The 17,766-nt window shown below is 35.9% G+C and overlaps 1 protein-coding gene across 7 annotated transcripts in view; it reads right to left on the bottom strand.

Annotated features, from left to right (window-relative positions):
• LOC127841515 (uncharacterized) overlaps positions 1 to 17,766 on the bottom strand; it is a 186,309-nt gene that overhangs the window by 136,542 nt on the left and 32,001 nt on the right. For 5 of the 7 annotated variants that reach the window (XR_008031045.1, XM_052370390.1, XM_052370388.1 and 2 more), the window contains 5 exons: positions 17,358 to 17,504; positions 16,930 to 17,073; positions 16,634 to 16,778; positions 14,013 to 14,463; positions 9,203 to 10,070 (listed from right to left, as the gene is read on the bottom strand). Coding sequence is in view for 6 of the 7 variants with exons in the window: in XM_052370390.1 (XP_052226350.1) it covers positions 9,203 to 10,070; positions 14,013 to 14,463; positions 16,634 to 16,778; positions 16,930 to 17,073; positions 17,358 to 17,504 (1,755 nt within the window). In the remaining variant the exon portion in view is untranslated. The remainder of the gene's footprint in view (positions 1 to 9,202; positions 10,071 to 14,012; positions 14,464 to 16,633; positions 16,779 to 16,929; positions 17,074 to 17,357; positions 17,505 to 17,766) is intronic. The other 2 variants (XM_052370392.1, XM_052370393.1) reach the window with 2 other exon arrangements.

Below are 17,766 nucleotides of genomic sequence, written 5' to 3'. Positions count from 1 at the left end.
TTTAGAAATATTGGGCTTTAATTCGTGTAATTCGAATTGATACCGAGCATCATTATAATCATTCTCAGCATCATCGTTAACCATCATCCTCATCAACAAAACACCATCAACATCGTAATATTAGGCGTTTCTTTAATGATTTTTTACACCGTGAGAAAGGAGCAAATTGAATCTGTTTTACAAAAATGAACTTTAGCCCAAAGTACAAGCTCAACTAATACATACCGTGGCGGCCATATATTTTAACAGATCGGACACATTTTCGAACTCAAGTAAAATAATATTTAGGCAAACATTTAAGTTTCGAGAACATTAGGCAACAAGAAATATCTTTAAAAAAGATATACGGCGTTGATTGTGGTTGCAGTTAATGAAAGGAAAAGACTTCAATGAATGAGATCAAAGATAGCGAATGTCTTTTTCTGTGCAGTTCTTAGCTGCAGCAAACGCAGTACGGGATGATACGCGGAGTTTTCGCGGCTTATTTTACATTATTACATATTGCTGGTCATAAACGTATAGATACAAAACAGAAAACCAAAAGAAGAATGGAAGTGAAATTAAAACATATGAGTCAACCGGCCACACGCGAAGTATCCGTATATATTTTAAATATTTATACACGCGTTCTTCGAACAAACCTGTTTTAGTGGTTTGTCTGGCGTTGCTATTTGATTCGATTTTTAACAGTATCGAAAATCATTGCGCTCATGCTTAATTCATTAGTCAATATGATGGCATAATTCTTGTTAAATTAATTAAAAATAATATGTATCATGGTATTGTTGTAAAACACATTCAGAATCTATTATTGACATACCATATGATATCGCTGGATATCTTCATTTAACATCTGTCTGGTCTAAAGAAAATTCCAGTTCACCTAGTTCACGCTATAGCGTCTTTATTATGTAACGATTATTTTCCTGGCCGCGAACTCCGATCAGCACATAGGGTAGAGACGCAGCGATGACCTGTATGTAAACTCTGACATTCACACACAGTGGCCGCAAATTGACCCAATATACCTCGCGAGTTGAAATGCAATGCATTAAAGTGAGTCTTCGCTTCCACTGCTCTCTATACTTTAACATGTTAACATGTTGACAGGAATATGAAAGTTAGTAATAAATATGAGAAAATAGCCTTTAAGTGCAAACGTTCTCGCGCTGAAAATCTTCTGAAAATAAAAGGTGGACGCACAAAGTGTATTGATGTCGAGATTGAGTGTAAAACTGTTCTATCTATTAAGCCTTTTCATTAGATATAAAATTGTTTCATGCTGAACACGCAGTAAAACAGTGTTACAAAGACGCGGACATGTTTCCAATGTTCTGGTCGTATTCTCAAATCAGCCAATGCAGTCAATGAAGTGTATTCATCTGTACTTGGCCGCGGGAAGTTTTATTTGAATTCTATTGGACGCTAACAAAGGTCAGGCTAAGGTGAAAAGCTGGCTTAATACAGCTTACGCCGAAAAAAGTGACTTCAACAGAGTTATCATAAAGCAATATAAGGAAGACTACCCGACTCTCTGGCGGCCATGTTTTTCAACAGACATGAATGATTTTATTTATCTCAGCCCAGATGTCATAAGAAAAAAGTGTTGAAAGATCAATGATCATACAATTAAAATGTGACTTCTAGACCGTTTACATGGCATAACTATAGCCATATAGTGAAACGCATCAATCACCTGGTGGCGATGTTTTTAAACGAACTTTAACCATGTTCAAACTTGGCAAAGATATCATTTAAGCAAATGGTCTGAAATAGATAAGCGCATATTTAACATAAAATGTGTCTTTAAGAGTTCACAAGCATTTTCTTCAAGGTGACCTTATAAATTTTTTTGACATCATGTGACCCTGTTTCGACTCCTCTTATGTTAAACACATATGCACCAAATACCGATGTGTTGTGTTCACTTCCTGGTAAATATGTAATGAGCGACACTAGCAGAAATGCCTTTGCCTGTTTTCTTTTTACTATGCGTGACCAAGATATTGTCAATATTTCCTTTTTGACATCGCTTCATCAAGAATAAGCCATACGTATGGCATCGAGAGTAAAACAACGTTTAGCTAGACTTTAGCTAGTGACATAGACGTGGGACGCAGATTATATAGATTCGAACTTAAACTCAATTCAATGAATATAAACATTAAAACTTAGTTTCATTAAGATCGAGTTAAAATATGAGATGTGCTAAGATTTGACTGGTGACCCAATTTTTGGACGAAATGTCTTAAAACATGTTCAAATTTGGCACAGATATTATTCAAGTAAATGTTCTGAAATAGATTAGCGAATATTTAACGTAAAATGTGTCTTCAAGTGTTCACAAGCATTTTTCTTCAATGTGACATAATGATCTTTTTTTTCCTCACGTGACCCTGTTTCCAACATAGTTAAGAAATTAATGGGACAATATTTGGGTCAAGCTTTCATGAAAATATTGCCATAATTGAGGTCTCTAATGTATACAATGGAAATGTTGACGAGGCACAACGCATGACAAACGACGGAAAAGCTCCCCATATGCACGTTACGCCAAGGTAAGCTAAAAACGCAAGTAACAAAACATGTACGGAAATTCCATTTTTGTGCAACGCTCATATAATGTTTAACACAACTGAACCAAATACTGATGTGTTTTGTGCACTTCCTGGTAAATTTGTAACGTGCGACACTAGCAAAAATGCCTTGCTTTTTTTCTAGGCGTGACCAAGTTATTGTCAGTATTTCAATTTTGACATCGCTTCATCAAGTTAAAGCCATACGTATGGCATTGAGAGTAAAAAACAAAGTTAAGCTAGATTTTAGCTGGTGACATAGACGTGGGACGAAGATTATATAGATTCGACCTCAATTTAATAAATATTAACATTCGAACTTAGTTTCAGTATGACGAGTTAAAATATGAGATTTGCTAAGATTCTACTGGTGACCCACTTTCTGGCAGAACATTACCTAGATAATATAAAGACAATTTATAACATCAAGCATCAGCAAGAATGAATGCTATAAGTGACATCAAGAATTTTGTCAAGATTAACACAATAACCTTATTTCCTAAAAATTGAGAATTACAGGTGGCTTTTTAAGTTTTTCAAAGATAAGATTTAGACGCATTTTGTTAGGACGTACGATACTCAGATTCAAACTCAGCCCAGATAGTATTAAGATACACATTCAAACACGGCCTTGATATTGTTGATATAACAAGAGGGCCTGAAATACCCAAAGTCGCTCACCTGAGATAACAAGATATTATTGGGACAAATCTTCTGACCAAGTTTCACGATGATCGGAAAATAAATGTGGCCTCTATAGTGTTAATTAGGTTTTACTATAGCCATATAAGGAAAAATCACCCGCCCCCTGGCAGTCATGTTTTTCAACCAACTGGCATCATTTTCGAATTCATCCAAGATATTATCGGGATGAATCTCCTGACCAAGTTTCATGAAGATCGGACAGTAATTGTGACCTCTAGAGTGTTAACAAGATTTTACTATAGCTATATATGGAAAAATGCCCCGCCCCTTGGAAGCCATTTTTTCAAGCAAACATAATTATTTTCGAACTCATCCAAGACATCATTGAGACCAATCTTCTGACCAAATTTCATGAAGATTGGACAATAAATGTGGCCTCTAGAGTGTTAACAATGTTTTACTATAGCCATATATAGCCATATTAGGAAAAATGCCCCGCCCCTGGTGGCCATGTTTTTAAAGCAACCAAAACCATTTTCGAGCTCATCCAAGATATCATATCATTGGGGACAAATCTTCTGACCAAGTTTCATGATGATTGGAAAATCAATGTGACATCTAGAGTGTTAACAAGGTTTTACTATAGCCATATAAGGAAAATAACCCCGCCCTTGTGGTGGCCATGTTTTTTAACCAACCGGCTTCATTTTTGAACTCGTCCAAGATATTATTAGGATGAATCTTCTGACCGAGTTTCATTCAGATCGGACTATAAATGTGGCCTCTAGAGTGTTAACAAGATTTTACTATAGCCTTATATTGCCATATAAGGAAAAATGCCCCGCCCTTGGCGGCCATGTTTTTCAAGCAAACGTAACCACTTTTGAACTCATCCAAGATATCATTAAGACAAATCTTCTGACCATATTTCATCAAGATTGGACAATAAATGTGGCCTCTAGAGTGTTAACAAGGTTTTACTATAGCCATATAAGGAAAAATGCCCCGCCCCCTGGCGGCAATGTTTTTCAACCAACCGGCATCATTTTCGAACTCGTCCAAATTAATATTGGGATGAATCTTCTTACCAAGTTTTATTAAGATTGGACAATAAATGTGGCCTCTAGAGTGAAAACAAGATTTTACTATAGCCATATATAGCCACATAAGGAAAAACGCCTCGCCCATTGGCAGCCATGTTTTTTCAAGCAAAGGTTACCATTTTTGAACTCATCAAAGATATCAGTGGGACAAATCTTCTGAGCAAGTTTCATGAAGATCGGAAAATAAATGTGGCCTCTAGAGTGTTAACAATGTTTTACTATAGCCATATAAGGAAAAATGCCCCGCCCCCTGGCGGCCATGTTTTTTAACCAACCGGCATCATTTTCAAACTCGTTCAAGATATTATTGGGATGAATCTTCTGACCAAGTTTCATGAAGATAAGACAATAAATGTGGCCTCTAGTGTTAACAAGATTTTACTATAGCCATCTACAGTCATATAAGGAACAAGATGCGTTTGTGAAACACAATGTCCCCCCTATATGACGTTTGACCTTGAAGGATGACCTTGACCTCGACCCTTCACCACTCAAAATGTGCAGCTCCATGAGATACACATGCATTTCAAATATAAAATTGCTAGCTTCAATATTGCAGAAGTGACATTACATGAGCAATTTTGACCAATATATTTGACCTTGAAGGATGACCTCGACCTTGACCTTTCACCACTCAAAATGTGCAGCTCCATGAGATACACATGCATGCCAAATATCAAGTTGCTATCTTCAATATTGCAAAAGTATTCATAAAATGAGCGATTTTGGCCACATACATTTGACCTCTGACCTTGAAGGATGACCTTGACCTTGACTTTTCACCACTCAAAATGTGCAGCTCCATGAGATACACATGCATGCCATATATCAAGTTGCTTTGTTCAATATAGCAAAATTTATCGCAAAATGTTAAAGTTGGCGCAAACCAACAAACCAACAGACCAACCAACCAACAGACCAACCAACAGACCAACAGACAGGGCAAAAACAATATGTCCTCCACTACTATAGTGGGGGACATAAAAATGCCCCGCCCCTTGGCAGCCATGTTTTTCAAGCAAACGTAACCATTTTCGAAACTCATCCAAGATATCATTGAAACCAGTCTTCTGACAAAATTTCATGAAAATTGGACAATAAATGTGGCCTCTAGAGAGTGAAAAACGCAAATGTTGACGTCGCACAACGGACAACGCACGACGGAAAACGCAAGACGGACGACGGACAAAAGGCGATCACAAAAGCTCATCATGAGCATATTGTGCTCAGGTGAGCTAAAAATACCACTAGCTTTCATTAAGGTTGAGTAATACATAATATTCTAGAGCGAAAAGACAATGGTCTATTATTAGACCTGGTGATCCAGTTTTTGAAGCAAATGTCAAACTTCACCACGAGAATTGTAATATTATAATTCGGACCAAATTTCATTACGTCTTATAAAAAGATTCAGTAACAAATGTGGCTTGTTTATGTAGTATGAAGTTTGCATTTGTGATCTAGTATTTGGACGCACACGACCAAGATTCAAACTAAATATTGTAAAAGTAAATATTCTGACGAATTTTAATTAAAATGTATTAAAATGTAATTATTGATGTGGACACAAGAGTGGCAGGAAGTTTTTACTACGATTTGGCCCGGTGACATTGTTTTTGGACGCAACGTCCTTTAAACTAAAATTGTCAAAATAAACATTCTACCCACGTGTTAACAATAATGCGGCATACATTTTGTAGGAACGTCACCCATATGGCCTAGACATTTTAAAGATATACATAATGACCATGTTTAATCAAGATCGAGTGATATATGTGGAATATCGAATGGTTACGAGATTTTATATTAGTGTTGACCAGATCACCTATATTTCGGTCGCACATGACACAACTATTATCCCAGTCTACATATTGTCAATATAAACATTCGTGCAATGTGCAATAACATAAACTTATAAATATCGCCTGTATAGTGGCAACATGGTTTTTCTAAGGATCAGGCAGAAACCTAGTCTTCAGAAGAAGATGGAGATTTTCAATTTATATTTTCTTACCAAGTTTTATACAGACTTAGTCGTAAATGTAGCATCTAGAGTGGTAACAAGGTTTTGATAAGAAAATACATTGTGACCTACTTCATAACCGCATCTGATCGGTCATGATATAGTTCTGGTTTATATTGTGATTAAGTTTCATTAAGATTAAGTCTTAAATTTAGCTTCTAGTGTTTCATCAACTATGGATAAACAATGTGTCCTTAAGTGTTTAAGCGAGCTAACAGTTGACAATGGACGACGCACGCCATAGACCGACCACATAACATATGAATGGAATTAACTCAAACTTCTATTCGAGTTCATGCATAGAGTGAGTAATATTTTACCCATAAATAAATACAAACTAGATAGGTAACACTATTTTGATAAGGATTCACCTGATGAACTAGTGTTTCGCCACACGTGAACTCAATTTCAACCCGGCTTAGACATTTACAAACAAGAGCTGTCAGAAGACAGCGCGCTCCACTTTTCGAGTGCTTGACAGTAAAACGTAAGCAATCATGTGGAAAGTGTTCATATTCAATAAGGTCAAGGTAATATAGTCATATTCTAATTGTGTGAGGACCATAATTGAAACATATCGATTGCATATGTTTTAAAGAAGTGGTACATTATAGACGATTCTGAGTTCAGGTATATTTTCAACAACATTTGTAAAGACATAAAACAAAGTTACGAAGTCAAAAAAGGAACATAATTCCCACAAAATAACAACCAGAGTTATGCAACCCCTTCCTGCACAGCCCCCTTATGATTGTTAGCGAGTGTTCCAAATATAAAAGCAATAGCTTTTATACTTAAGGAGTAAAATGGACCGAAACACAAAACTTAACCAAATTTTGAATTTTCTAAGTATAATAGGGGCCATGTGTCAAAATGCCAGTCAGAGGTACATAACTTTGCCTTCACAGTCCCCCTATGATAGGGAGTAAGTGTGGAAGTTATGAAAGCAATAGCTTTGATGTTTTAGCAATAAAGAGGACCTATATACACAAAACTTAACCAAATTTTCAATTTTCTAAGAATAAAAAGGGGCATAACTCTCAAAATAATGCTGACAGAGTTATGCACCTTGACTTACAAAAATGTCTTGTTGTCATAAAGAAGTATTCGTAGTTTGAATTAATTATCTTCGAGTGTTAAAGTTATATGACTTTATAAAAAAAACTTTAACCAACGCAAACGCCAGGGCGAGCAGTATAGCCCTCATTTTTCTTCGAAAAGTCGAGCTAAAAATGAACAATCTGATCCTGTGACACTGTTTCCAACTCTGTCTTTATAGTACGTTTACCATTTTGAAAAAATTAATCACGATATGATTAAATAGAAATGTGCTACAGACACTGATGCCACCCGCACAACGCATGTTTGCACACTGACAAATTTACTTCATACCCTACAGCGTCAAAGAGGGCCAACACTCATCGTTGTAAAACTTCTATAATACTCATCTTCTAATTCAGCTGTGAAAGTTTGAGCGACATCCTACAAGCATTTCGAGCAGTTAATGCATTTTTGTTAACTTTATAGTTTTTCTACAGTGAAGAATTAGACAAATGTTCTTATTATGCCAAAAACCGTCGCAGCCGAAATTACTTTCTTTACAACCATATGCACATTATCGTCATTCAACTCGATTTCTTAGCGCAATCAATTCATTGGTTAAAGATGATTAGAAAACACACCATTTCGATGTTATACATTTCGTTGTGGAAACGAAGATAATGTCATTTTTGTGCTACTCATGTTGCAGTCGAAATTCCTTTATTTGCATTTCTCCACACATTGTGGTAATCCAAATTTGAAAGTTTTAGTGATGACTAATAGTGAAAGAAGAGTTAAAACACAAATTTGTGGGCCTGCAAATATATGCTATACTGGAGCAGAAGACATAGAGTCATAGGTGTGCAAAAATGTGTCTCAGCCAATTGCATTTCTTTCATTGCATGAGACCATCTACATATTATGGTTATTAAACTGTGAAAATTTGAGCAAGTTATTAAAGAAAAGTTCAAAATACAAGCTTTTTGCGACCACATTGGTCGCAGCCCATAATCACTTTTTAAGATTATCTATACATTAAAGGGACCTTTTCACATTTTGGTAAATTGACAAAATTGATAAAACATGTTTAAGATTTGCAAATGTTCGTGGTAGTTATTATATTTGCGAGGAAACAGTAATACTGAACATAAACCATGCTCTAAAATATCCATATAACGCATCTTTTGCCGATTACAACAACTAAAAAATATTAAGCGTTACAAACGCGAAACGATTGAATAATTTTAAGAGGGCTGTTATCATCATTGTAATATTTGTGGCATTGCATGGATTGCTTTAATACATGGATAATATAAAATGTCATATATGAAATCAGTTCGAATGGCCGGGTTGTTAAAGCGCAAGATATTTGCTCCAAGGATCAGTGATTCGAGCCCAGTTGTGGATTACTTTTTCTTTTATTCTGTAATTTGAGTTTAGTTTAAATGTTTACATTTATAAATTAACAGCATCCAATGACAACCTTTGAAAGATCTAAAATCTTTGAAAAGGTCCTTTTTAGGCCAATCAACTTTGAATGTTTAAGCGAAATCCACCCATAAGATCCGCTATCCTGAATACCTTCATCTCTCTGGAGCATTACAATGTGGCTTCTAGAGTGGTAATGAGGTATAAGTCAACACACGAAACCGGACATAGACTGACCACAGTTTCATTATACTTTTTAGAGTAATGCGCGACACAGATGTAAGGATAGAAGAACGGTCGGCAGTAGAAGGCAAATCTATATGCCGATATCTACACTGAGTGTTGGTGTAAACAAGCTCAATTTAGTACAATATTAAAAATACTACCTGAACCAATACAAGTCATGGCCATAGTAGCACATTGTTTACGATCTGCTGTAAAGAGACATTTTGAGTATGCTTCCATCAAAACGTGTTCCCATTTTGGATTTGTCTGACTTTCTGTGTATGTAGGGAGTGTGACGTTCCCAATCCACCGTCTGACACATAATCCCGATTTAATCACACGACATTCTGCATACCTTAAAACACCATCGTTTTGAATCGACATACTGCACTCTTTCATATAGTTTTCGCCAAGCATATCGCTTATATTCTTTCCAGCACCTTTTTGTTTCGTCATTTTTGCTGTTGAGGAAACTGCTATAAATTCAGTACCCACGTTCCTGATATCCCCTTGCAGTACAGTGAAGATTACTTTCGAAATCGGTATTTGAAACTTTAAGCATGTCCATGATGAGCATGGGGACAGTGAATGGAAAGCTTTAGCGACATTCGCAGGTGATCCAAATATACTTATTGTGTTATCTTTGCACGTCATGTATATGTCCTCAAATTTGTTAATGTGTATGTCAAGTGCACGTTTTGCCTCTTTATTTGTGTTGAACGTAACAGTTTCTTGTTCTGCAAGTGCCAAGAATTTATCAATGTCATCCCTGGAATAGTAGTCTTCTTCTATTGTTTGTTTGTTTTGTTTTTTGTTTATAGTCAAGTCGTTCAATCCATTTTCCAGATGGTGTTCAAATTTGACTATGTCATCCAAACTTCCAAACACAGAGTATCCTGCCTCATTTTGACAAATGTCGACATTATACTTTGTTTGAACAGATGCTATCCAGTCATGTAGCAGATCTTGTTCAGTAAGATAGTCAATTATACCAGTATTGATACAAGCGGATACCTCGAAGATACTGGGCTAAAAATAAAGTTAACACACCTATCATTTATAATTCAATGACATTTGTATGGATTTGTTCAACAAAACGTAACATATGAAATGGAGTATAAACTTATCTTAGATAAAAAGCTGTGTTAAAATAAGATTTTAAAACGTTGCTGTTGTATTAATTTGGTTAACACATTAAAATAACTGACTGTAAGTTTTATCGGCTATTTCAATTGTAGGTTACTCTCCCGTGACAGCATTGATTATTGTATTGAGACATTAATATTCATTGCTTAATGTAGAACAATAATTATTTGTTTTCAATTACAAATAGCGCTTCGCGGTTGGAGACATATGCTCCCTGTAAAGTGACCCCAATTTCAATAGGTGTCATCTATTATCCAAGGCCAATGCACACGTGAAGTATCAAGACAATCAGAGTTATTGATCGAAACGATTTCACACATAGTGTGAAAGTGACCTAGACCTTTGACCTTGAGATTTTTATTTCAATAGGGGCCATCTATTGTCCAACGCCGATGCACATGGGAAGTATAAAGCCAATTGGTCCTTATGTTAACAATTTATTGATCGGAAACAATTTTCATTCTCAGTGTGAAAGTGACATTGACCTTTGATAGAGTAACTCCAATTTCAATAGGGGTCATCTAGTGGCAAATGCTTATGCATATTGGAAGTATCAAGCCAATTTATCAAACATTTCACAAGTTATTGATCGGAAACCAATTTCACTCTGTGTGACAGTTATCTTGACCTTTGACTAAGTTACCACAATTGCATTAGGGACATCTACTGGCGAAGGCCAATGCACATGGGAAGTATGTAGCAGATTGGTCAATCCGTTCACAAGTAATTGATCGAAAACGAACTGGTTTACCGTCAGACTATCCGACCGACATCCAGCAAAACAAAATACCACATCTTCTTCGAAGGGGAGAGGGGGGGGGGATAATATATATACGTTAGAAAAACAAGAGGGCCTGAAAGGCCCAAAGTCGCTCACCTGAGATATAAAGAAATGACCTGTTCTTTGCAGCCCAAGATATCAATAGAACAAATGTTCTAACCAAGTTTCATGAAGAATGAACAACAAATGGCCCCCTGGTGGCCATGTTTTTCAGCAGACTGGAACCATTTTTGACCTTGTCCAATATATTATTGGGACAAATCTTCTGACAAAGTTTCATGAAGATCCAACAATTAATGTGTTAACAAGGCAAATATTCATGACGCACAACGGAAGACGGAAAATTGACAAAAGGTGATCACAAAAGTTCACCATGAGCAAAAAATATTATGCTCATTTAGATTGTTACCATGTCTGAAGTTCAGCAAGTGTCATTAAGATTGAACTAAAATTGTGACTAAAAGTATTCACAATGTTTCACTATAAACAACTGTGGTAGTGCGGTCTCGTTCGCTTGCCTTACGCAAGTGAACCGGTCACGGGACGGTTACGAGTTATATAACTTTGTGAGCACTTATGTAATACGGAAATATTTATCGAGTCTAATTAAAGAACGCTTATTTCCAGTCAGGATGACACCACTGACTGGTTGTAATTCAATTAACAAAAGGCGTCCAGTCAGATACGCCTGAATACACTCAAAGAATTAATATATAAGTGAAAACCAAAGCAGCTTTAACGAAATAACTAACTGTTATTCTAAGAACTAGAAAAATGAAGAACAATGTTAAAAAAATAAGAACAGTTACAAGCCAAGTCTAAAGAATCGAAGCATCGTTAAAAATGAACAAATACAGCTATTAACTTAATGAATGTAAAAAGAAGCCTGTTTAAACTACTACTCTTACATAAAAGAATGTGTATTTTCTCAAACCGTCATTGCTATGCATATTAGACCGGTTATATTTACTATTTGTATACCTTTTCTGTACATATTGTATCATATAACAGAAGGGAATAGCAACATTATATATACCGTGAACTCATTACAATCCAATATTGAGTAAGGAGATTATTCATATCCATGTCTATTCATATCTGTGTTTTCAGTAAAATAAAGTCATATCTATGTTTTCAGTAAAATATAAACTGAAAAACAGGCTACTTTAAAAGTCTCGCTATCAATTAATTAATACTGTTATTTTTCAGTCAGATTCAAATTTTATGCTTTATTCATAAATACATTTGCATACAATTATCATAATCTAAAACTGCAAATATGTATTCTGTTATTGATTATTAATTCATATGTAGCTAAATTGTAATTTACAAAATAACAAGAGGGCTTGACAGGCCCAAAGTCGCTCACCTGAGATAACAAGATACTATTGGGACAAATCTTCTGACCAAGTTTCATGACGATCGGAAAATAAATGTGGCCTCTAGAGTGTATTACAAGGTTTTACTATAGCAATATAAGGAAAAATACCCCGCACCCCGGCAGCCATGTTTTTCAACCAACCGGCATCATTTTTGAACTCTTACAAGATATTATCGGGATGAATCTTCTGACCAAGTTTCATGAAGATCAAACAGTACATGTGGCCTCTAGAGTGTAAAGAAGATTTTACTAAAGCCATATAAGGAAACACGCCCCGCCCCTTGGAAGCCATGTTTTTCAAGCAAACATAATTATTTTCGAACTCATCCAAGACATCATTGTGACCAATCTTCTGACCAAATTTCATGAAGATTGGACAATAAATGTGGCCTCTAAAGTGTTAACAAGGTTTTAGTAAAGCCATATATAGCCATATTAGGAAAAATGCCCCGCCACTGGTGGCCATGTTTTTAAAGCAACCAAAACCATTTTCGAAATCATCCAAGATATCATTGGGACAAATCTTCTGACCAAGTTTCATGATGATCGGAAAAAAATGTGACCTCTAGAGTGTTAAACAAGTTTTACTATAGCCATATAGGGAAAAATGCCCCGCCCCCAACGTGGCAATGTTTTTCAACCAACCTGCATCATTTTTTGAACTCTTACAAGATATTATTGGGATGAATCTTCTGACCGAGTTTCATTCAGATCGGACTATAAATGTGGCCTCTAGAGTTCTAACAAGATTTTACTATAGCCATATATAGCCACATAAGGAAAAATTGACCCGACCCTTGACAGCCATGTTTTTCAAGCAAACGTAACCATTTTCGAATTCATCCATGATATCAATAAGAGAAATTTTCATGAAGATTGGACAATAAATGTGGCCTCTATAGTGTTAACAAGGTTTTACTATAGCCATATAGGAAAAATGCCTCGCCCCTTGGCGGACATGTTTTTCAACCAAAGGGCATCATTTCTGAACTCGTCCAAGATATTATTGGGATGAATCTTCTGACCAAGTTTCATGAAGATTGGACAATAAATGTGGTCTCTAGAGTGTTTACAAGATTTTACAATAGCCATATAAGGAAAAATGCTCCGCCGCCTGGCGGCCATGTTTTTCAACCAACCGGCATCCTTTGCGAACTGGTCCAAGATAATTGGGATGAATCTTCTGACCAAGTTTCATGAAGATCAGACAATAAATGTGGCCCCTAGAGTGTTAACAAGATTTTACTATAGCCATATAAGGAAAAATGCCCCGCCCCTTGGCAACCATGTTTTTCAAGCAAATGTACCCATTTTCGAACTCATCCAAGATACTATTGAGACCAACATTCTGACTAAATATCATGAAGATTGGACAATAAATGTGGCCTCTACAGAGTTAACAAGGCAAATGTTGACGCCGCACAACGCACAACGGACAACGTACGATGCACGACGGACAAAAGTCGATCACAAAAGCTCATCATGGGAACGTTGTGCTCAGGTGAGCTAAAACGTCGAAATTGTTATTGTAATTCGTAACTTCATAAAACTCGTTTCCACGCCAGGACGACAGGGCAGAAATCTGCCATTGCATGAAAGAGATTGCAAATTGTATACAACGCAATATACGTAAATGTGTTTCGTTAAGAATAGAAAGGCATACCTGGTTTTTCTGTGAAGTCGTTAAAGGAGTCCCAGAAGTGGATTTCTCAACAGACACATCTTGTGTCTCAGACAAGTGTACCCCAGGAACGGGTGTTTTATACTTCGCAATTCCATCCTGTGGAATTGCATTTTGTGATGAAGAATACGACTGAGCATGATTGAATGGTTGAAGGCTGCTTACATCGGCAATCGTCTCATATGTATGCTTATAGTCATTTTCTTCACTATTTTCTGTAGACTGTTTAGTTGCTGATGATACATTTGATTCATCTATTGTATCATATGTTGGATCGTCTTTTGTGCTAAGTTTATTTTCCCTTGACGACGAGGGTAGATCCGCTTGAAGGGTGAGCTTTTTTGAGGTATTTTCATGATCACGTTTTGACGGATAGTTTCCAGGTACATACGTCGATAACGCCGAGGCTTTCGAATATTTGTCGGACGTCTGCCTGTAAATATAATGAACGTGATGCTATTTGAATCTGTTTTCGTGTTTTTGCATCAAAGAAAGTTTAATAAAAAATTGTTAAAACATGTAAAGTTATTGAAACCAAACGTCAACCGAATTAAGCACTAATTAATTAAATAGTCACTAGAGTGATATATATGCCATAAGCGATATGGCCTTCGCGTAGACATATGATATGCATTGGACGACTTGATTGTACAACAAATATTAATTTCATGCTAGTTCAACGCATTCAAGATCTTGCTCAATAAAATTAAGCTCAAACATATTTCAATATTTGTAATACTTTTTTAATCCGAACAAATATAATTAACATTAACGCACAGCGCATCAAGTTGCTTTTTAGAGATTTTCAATAGTCATTTAATTATGAAACATGTATCAATTTTTTTTTAATGTTGTATGGAAAGTCAGTAAACTAGTAGTGAAAACAATATTTATTTGTATGCAAACGATACTAAAATACATAGACCCAGTCGTAAATGAATAATCGCCTCGAAACGTAGAATTTAAAAAGAAACAATAGGAGTAAGAATTGTGTGAACAAAAGGTCAGGTAGTAAGAACTTGAAATACAATTGAAGATTTTTAGTAAAAAAAAAAGTATTTGCATACACCATACATCGCACATTGAATCATAACACGAACATTATGAAAACCAGACCTTGACCTTTCATCACTCAAAATGTGCAGCTCCATGAGATACACATGCATGCCAAACATCAAGTTGCTATCTGAAGCGACATAGAAGTAATGAGCATTTGTCGAAACCTTAATGCGAAACCTAAATGCAAAGTGTGACGGAAAGACAGACAGACGGACGGTCCGATCACTATATGCCCTACTTCGGAGACATTAAAACAGAACAAGAGAAAGATAGAGCTTTCCATATGCAATTTCATCATGAAAATCATTTTTGGGACTGAACGTATTTATCAAAACGGCCGGTATCAGTAAAACTAATGGAAGCACCCTGAGTAAACGATTTCTCAATGTTTTCGTTAATTGTGAGAATATAATGGGTAACATGTTCCTGAAAATTCATTGGAGAAAAAAGGTCATAACAATGTGTGCATACTCAACATCTACGGGTATTCCAAATAAAGTTTTTATCAAATAAAAATCATAAGTAATGTATCTAACACAGAAACGTTACATCATTAGACCATCTCATGATCTCAAATTGTGTAGCGCAGGGCAATAACTGCCTGGTAAAAGTATTCGATTAGAACAACATTATAAAACTATACGAATATTCAAATAAAAGAGTTTTTTGCACATTTCTTGTCATACAATAATTTGATCATTAGTGTCCCAAATCAAACGCAGAAAGGAGGTCTTAATCTAAGGGAAATAACTCAGTGAAGAAGTAACGGAGCGGATCGGACAGATAGTATGCCAATTTCCACCCTAAAAGGAGAGTGCAGATTCACTTTCATTAATTGCGGGTCAGAATTATATGAGGTCTCGCGCGCAAACAAACGATCATTTGAAATGTACCGTGGATAAGAAAACGTTAAAGTCTCTATAACGCTCTAAATCAACGATTATTTCGTAAAGTATTTCGTAAAATAAAGCTAACACCTAAACAATCGGTGTTCCTAATAGCAAGTGCCAAAATTTTAACGCTAGATGTGGTATGATTACATAGGTTTTTGTAGATACAAAATGCTCGTTTTTATTTACTTGTAACACAAATAATTCCATGTTAATTTCCCGCGAATATATCTTTTCATACGACACACGAACACTAAAATGGTACTATATGGAAAACGATAATAAAAACGAGCATTTTGTATCTACAAACATCTATATTTCCAGACCACATCTGGCGTTGAAATTTCGGCAATCGCCAAAATAAACAATGATTTTTAATTGTTCGCCTTTATTTTACGAAATATTGTACCAAATTTTCGTTGATTTTGAGTAGAAATGTTACTTTAACGGACAAATTACAGAAGGACGGTAGGACGAACGACCATCGAGTTGGTCAGAAACGATAAACGGGGAAATTCGTTAAAGACCAACGCATACAAAATTTAAAAACAATTAGAATTCGCACGCACGGACGGACAAAGCGGCAAATTTAAGCTCCCCACTTTTAAGGAGCATAATAATCCAAAAAGCTATGTGTTTGAATGAAATGCATACGATGTGGTCGGGATTTGACGTCTTTCGTGTAATATACTGCCCACGATCCCCTGAGCGCTTTTCAACGATTCTCTGCTCTCAGCAATCAACTCCAGGAAATGAGTAGGTTCCTCTGTTTCATACGTGATCTCCCAGTTGGTTAATTCTTTAAGAGAATAATGCAATTAACATTTTGTTAATATCTTCCAGTAACTCATAAGCAATGAAAATCGCAGACATACTTATCAAGAAACTATGATTCTTTCAGTTTGAAAGCACGTGGAATACAATACGGATGATTATAATTATATAGATACCTGCTTTCAACCCGTCAAACATGGATTCATTTACAAGTACATCGACGATTCGTAAGTACTTCAAATGTTCGGAGCCAGCCATATTTTCTAATAAATCAACTATCTTGCTGACTAGATGTTGAGTCGGTATATTCATTTTCGTTTCTGTGAAACAGGTACACAATAGCAAGACTGGTCATAAATATACAAGATAAAAACCAATAACAATACTGCATATAATTTGCATACATGTACTTATCGGTATAATCACCATTGTGTTGGAAACGACATGCTGCTAAGCATTGTGATATTATGCTTTACAGTGCGTACAATTTCGGACAACAGTTCTGAGTGTGCTTGCTTTGAGTTGTAGTCGGTGAGTGTCGAACATTATACAAAATTAAAATACACACTTGCAACCCAAGAAAGCAATTAGGAGTAAATAGTACCTAGGTTCCAAATCAAATGCGTGATTCGTTCTTCATATAATTGTTTCGCCAAATCTTGTTGCACATCAGTTCCGATTTGAATTGGTAATTTGATAGAATCATTCCATGTTTGTTTTCTCGCATCAATGATTTCAATCGAAGATACTCCTGTAAGATAATGACCATTATGCATTTATTTAATCTTTTACGCATTATTACTCGGACAAGAATCTCATATGCACACGAGACGGTAAATAATAACAGTATTTCCAGTGGAAGACAAATATTACAGTTCACACGTGATTCTCTAAGTCGTTTGATAAAGAATTACAAACGTTGGACTACACATTTTCACATATGTGAAAAAGGTGAATAAAAGTCATTTATCAAATTCAATGTTCTTCGTTTTAAGTTACAAGTCATATTAAGT

Source organism: Dreissena polymorpha, chromosome 8, assembly GCF_020536995.1.
Source record: "Dreissena polymorpha isolate Duluth1 chromosome 8, UMN_Dpol_1.0, whole genome shotgun sequence".
Classification (NCBI taxonomy): domain Eukaryota; kingdom Metazoa; phylum Mollusca; class Bivalvia; order Myida; family Dreissenidae; genus Dreissena; species Dreissena polymorpha.
The sequence above is the reverse complement of the archived record's forward strand: the minus strand, read 5'-3'. Positions and strand labels throughout refer to the sequence as shown.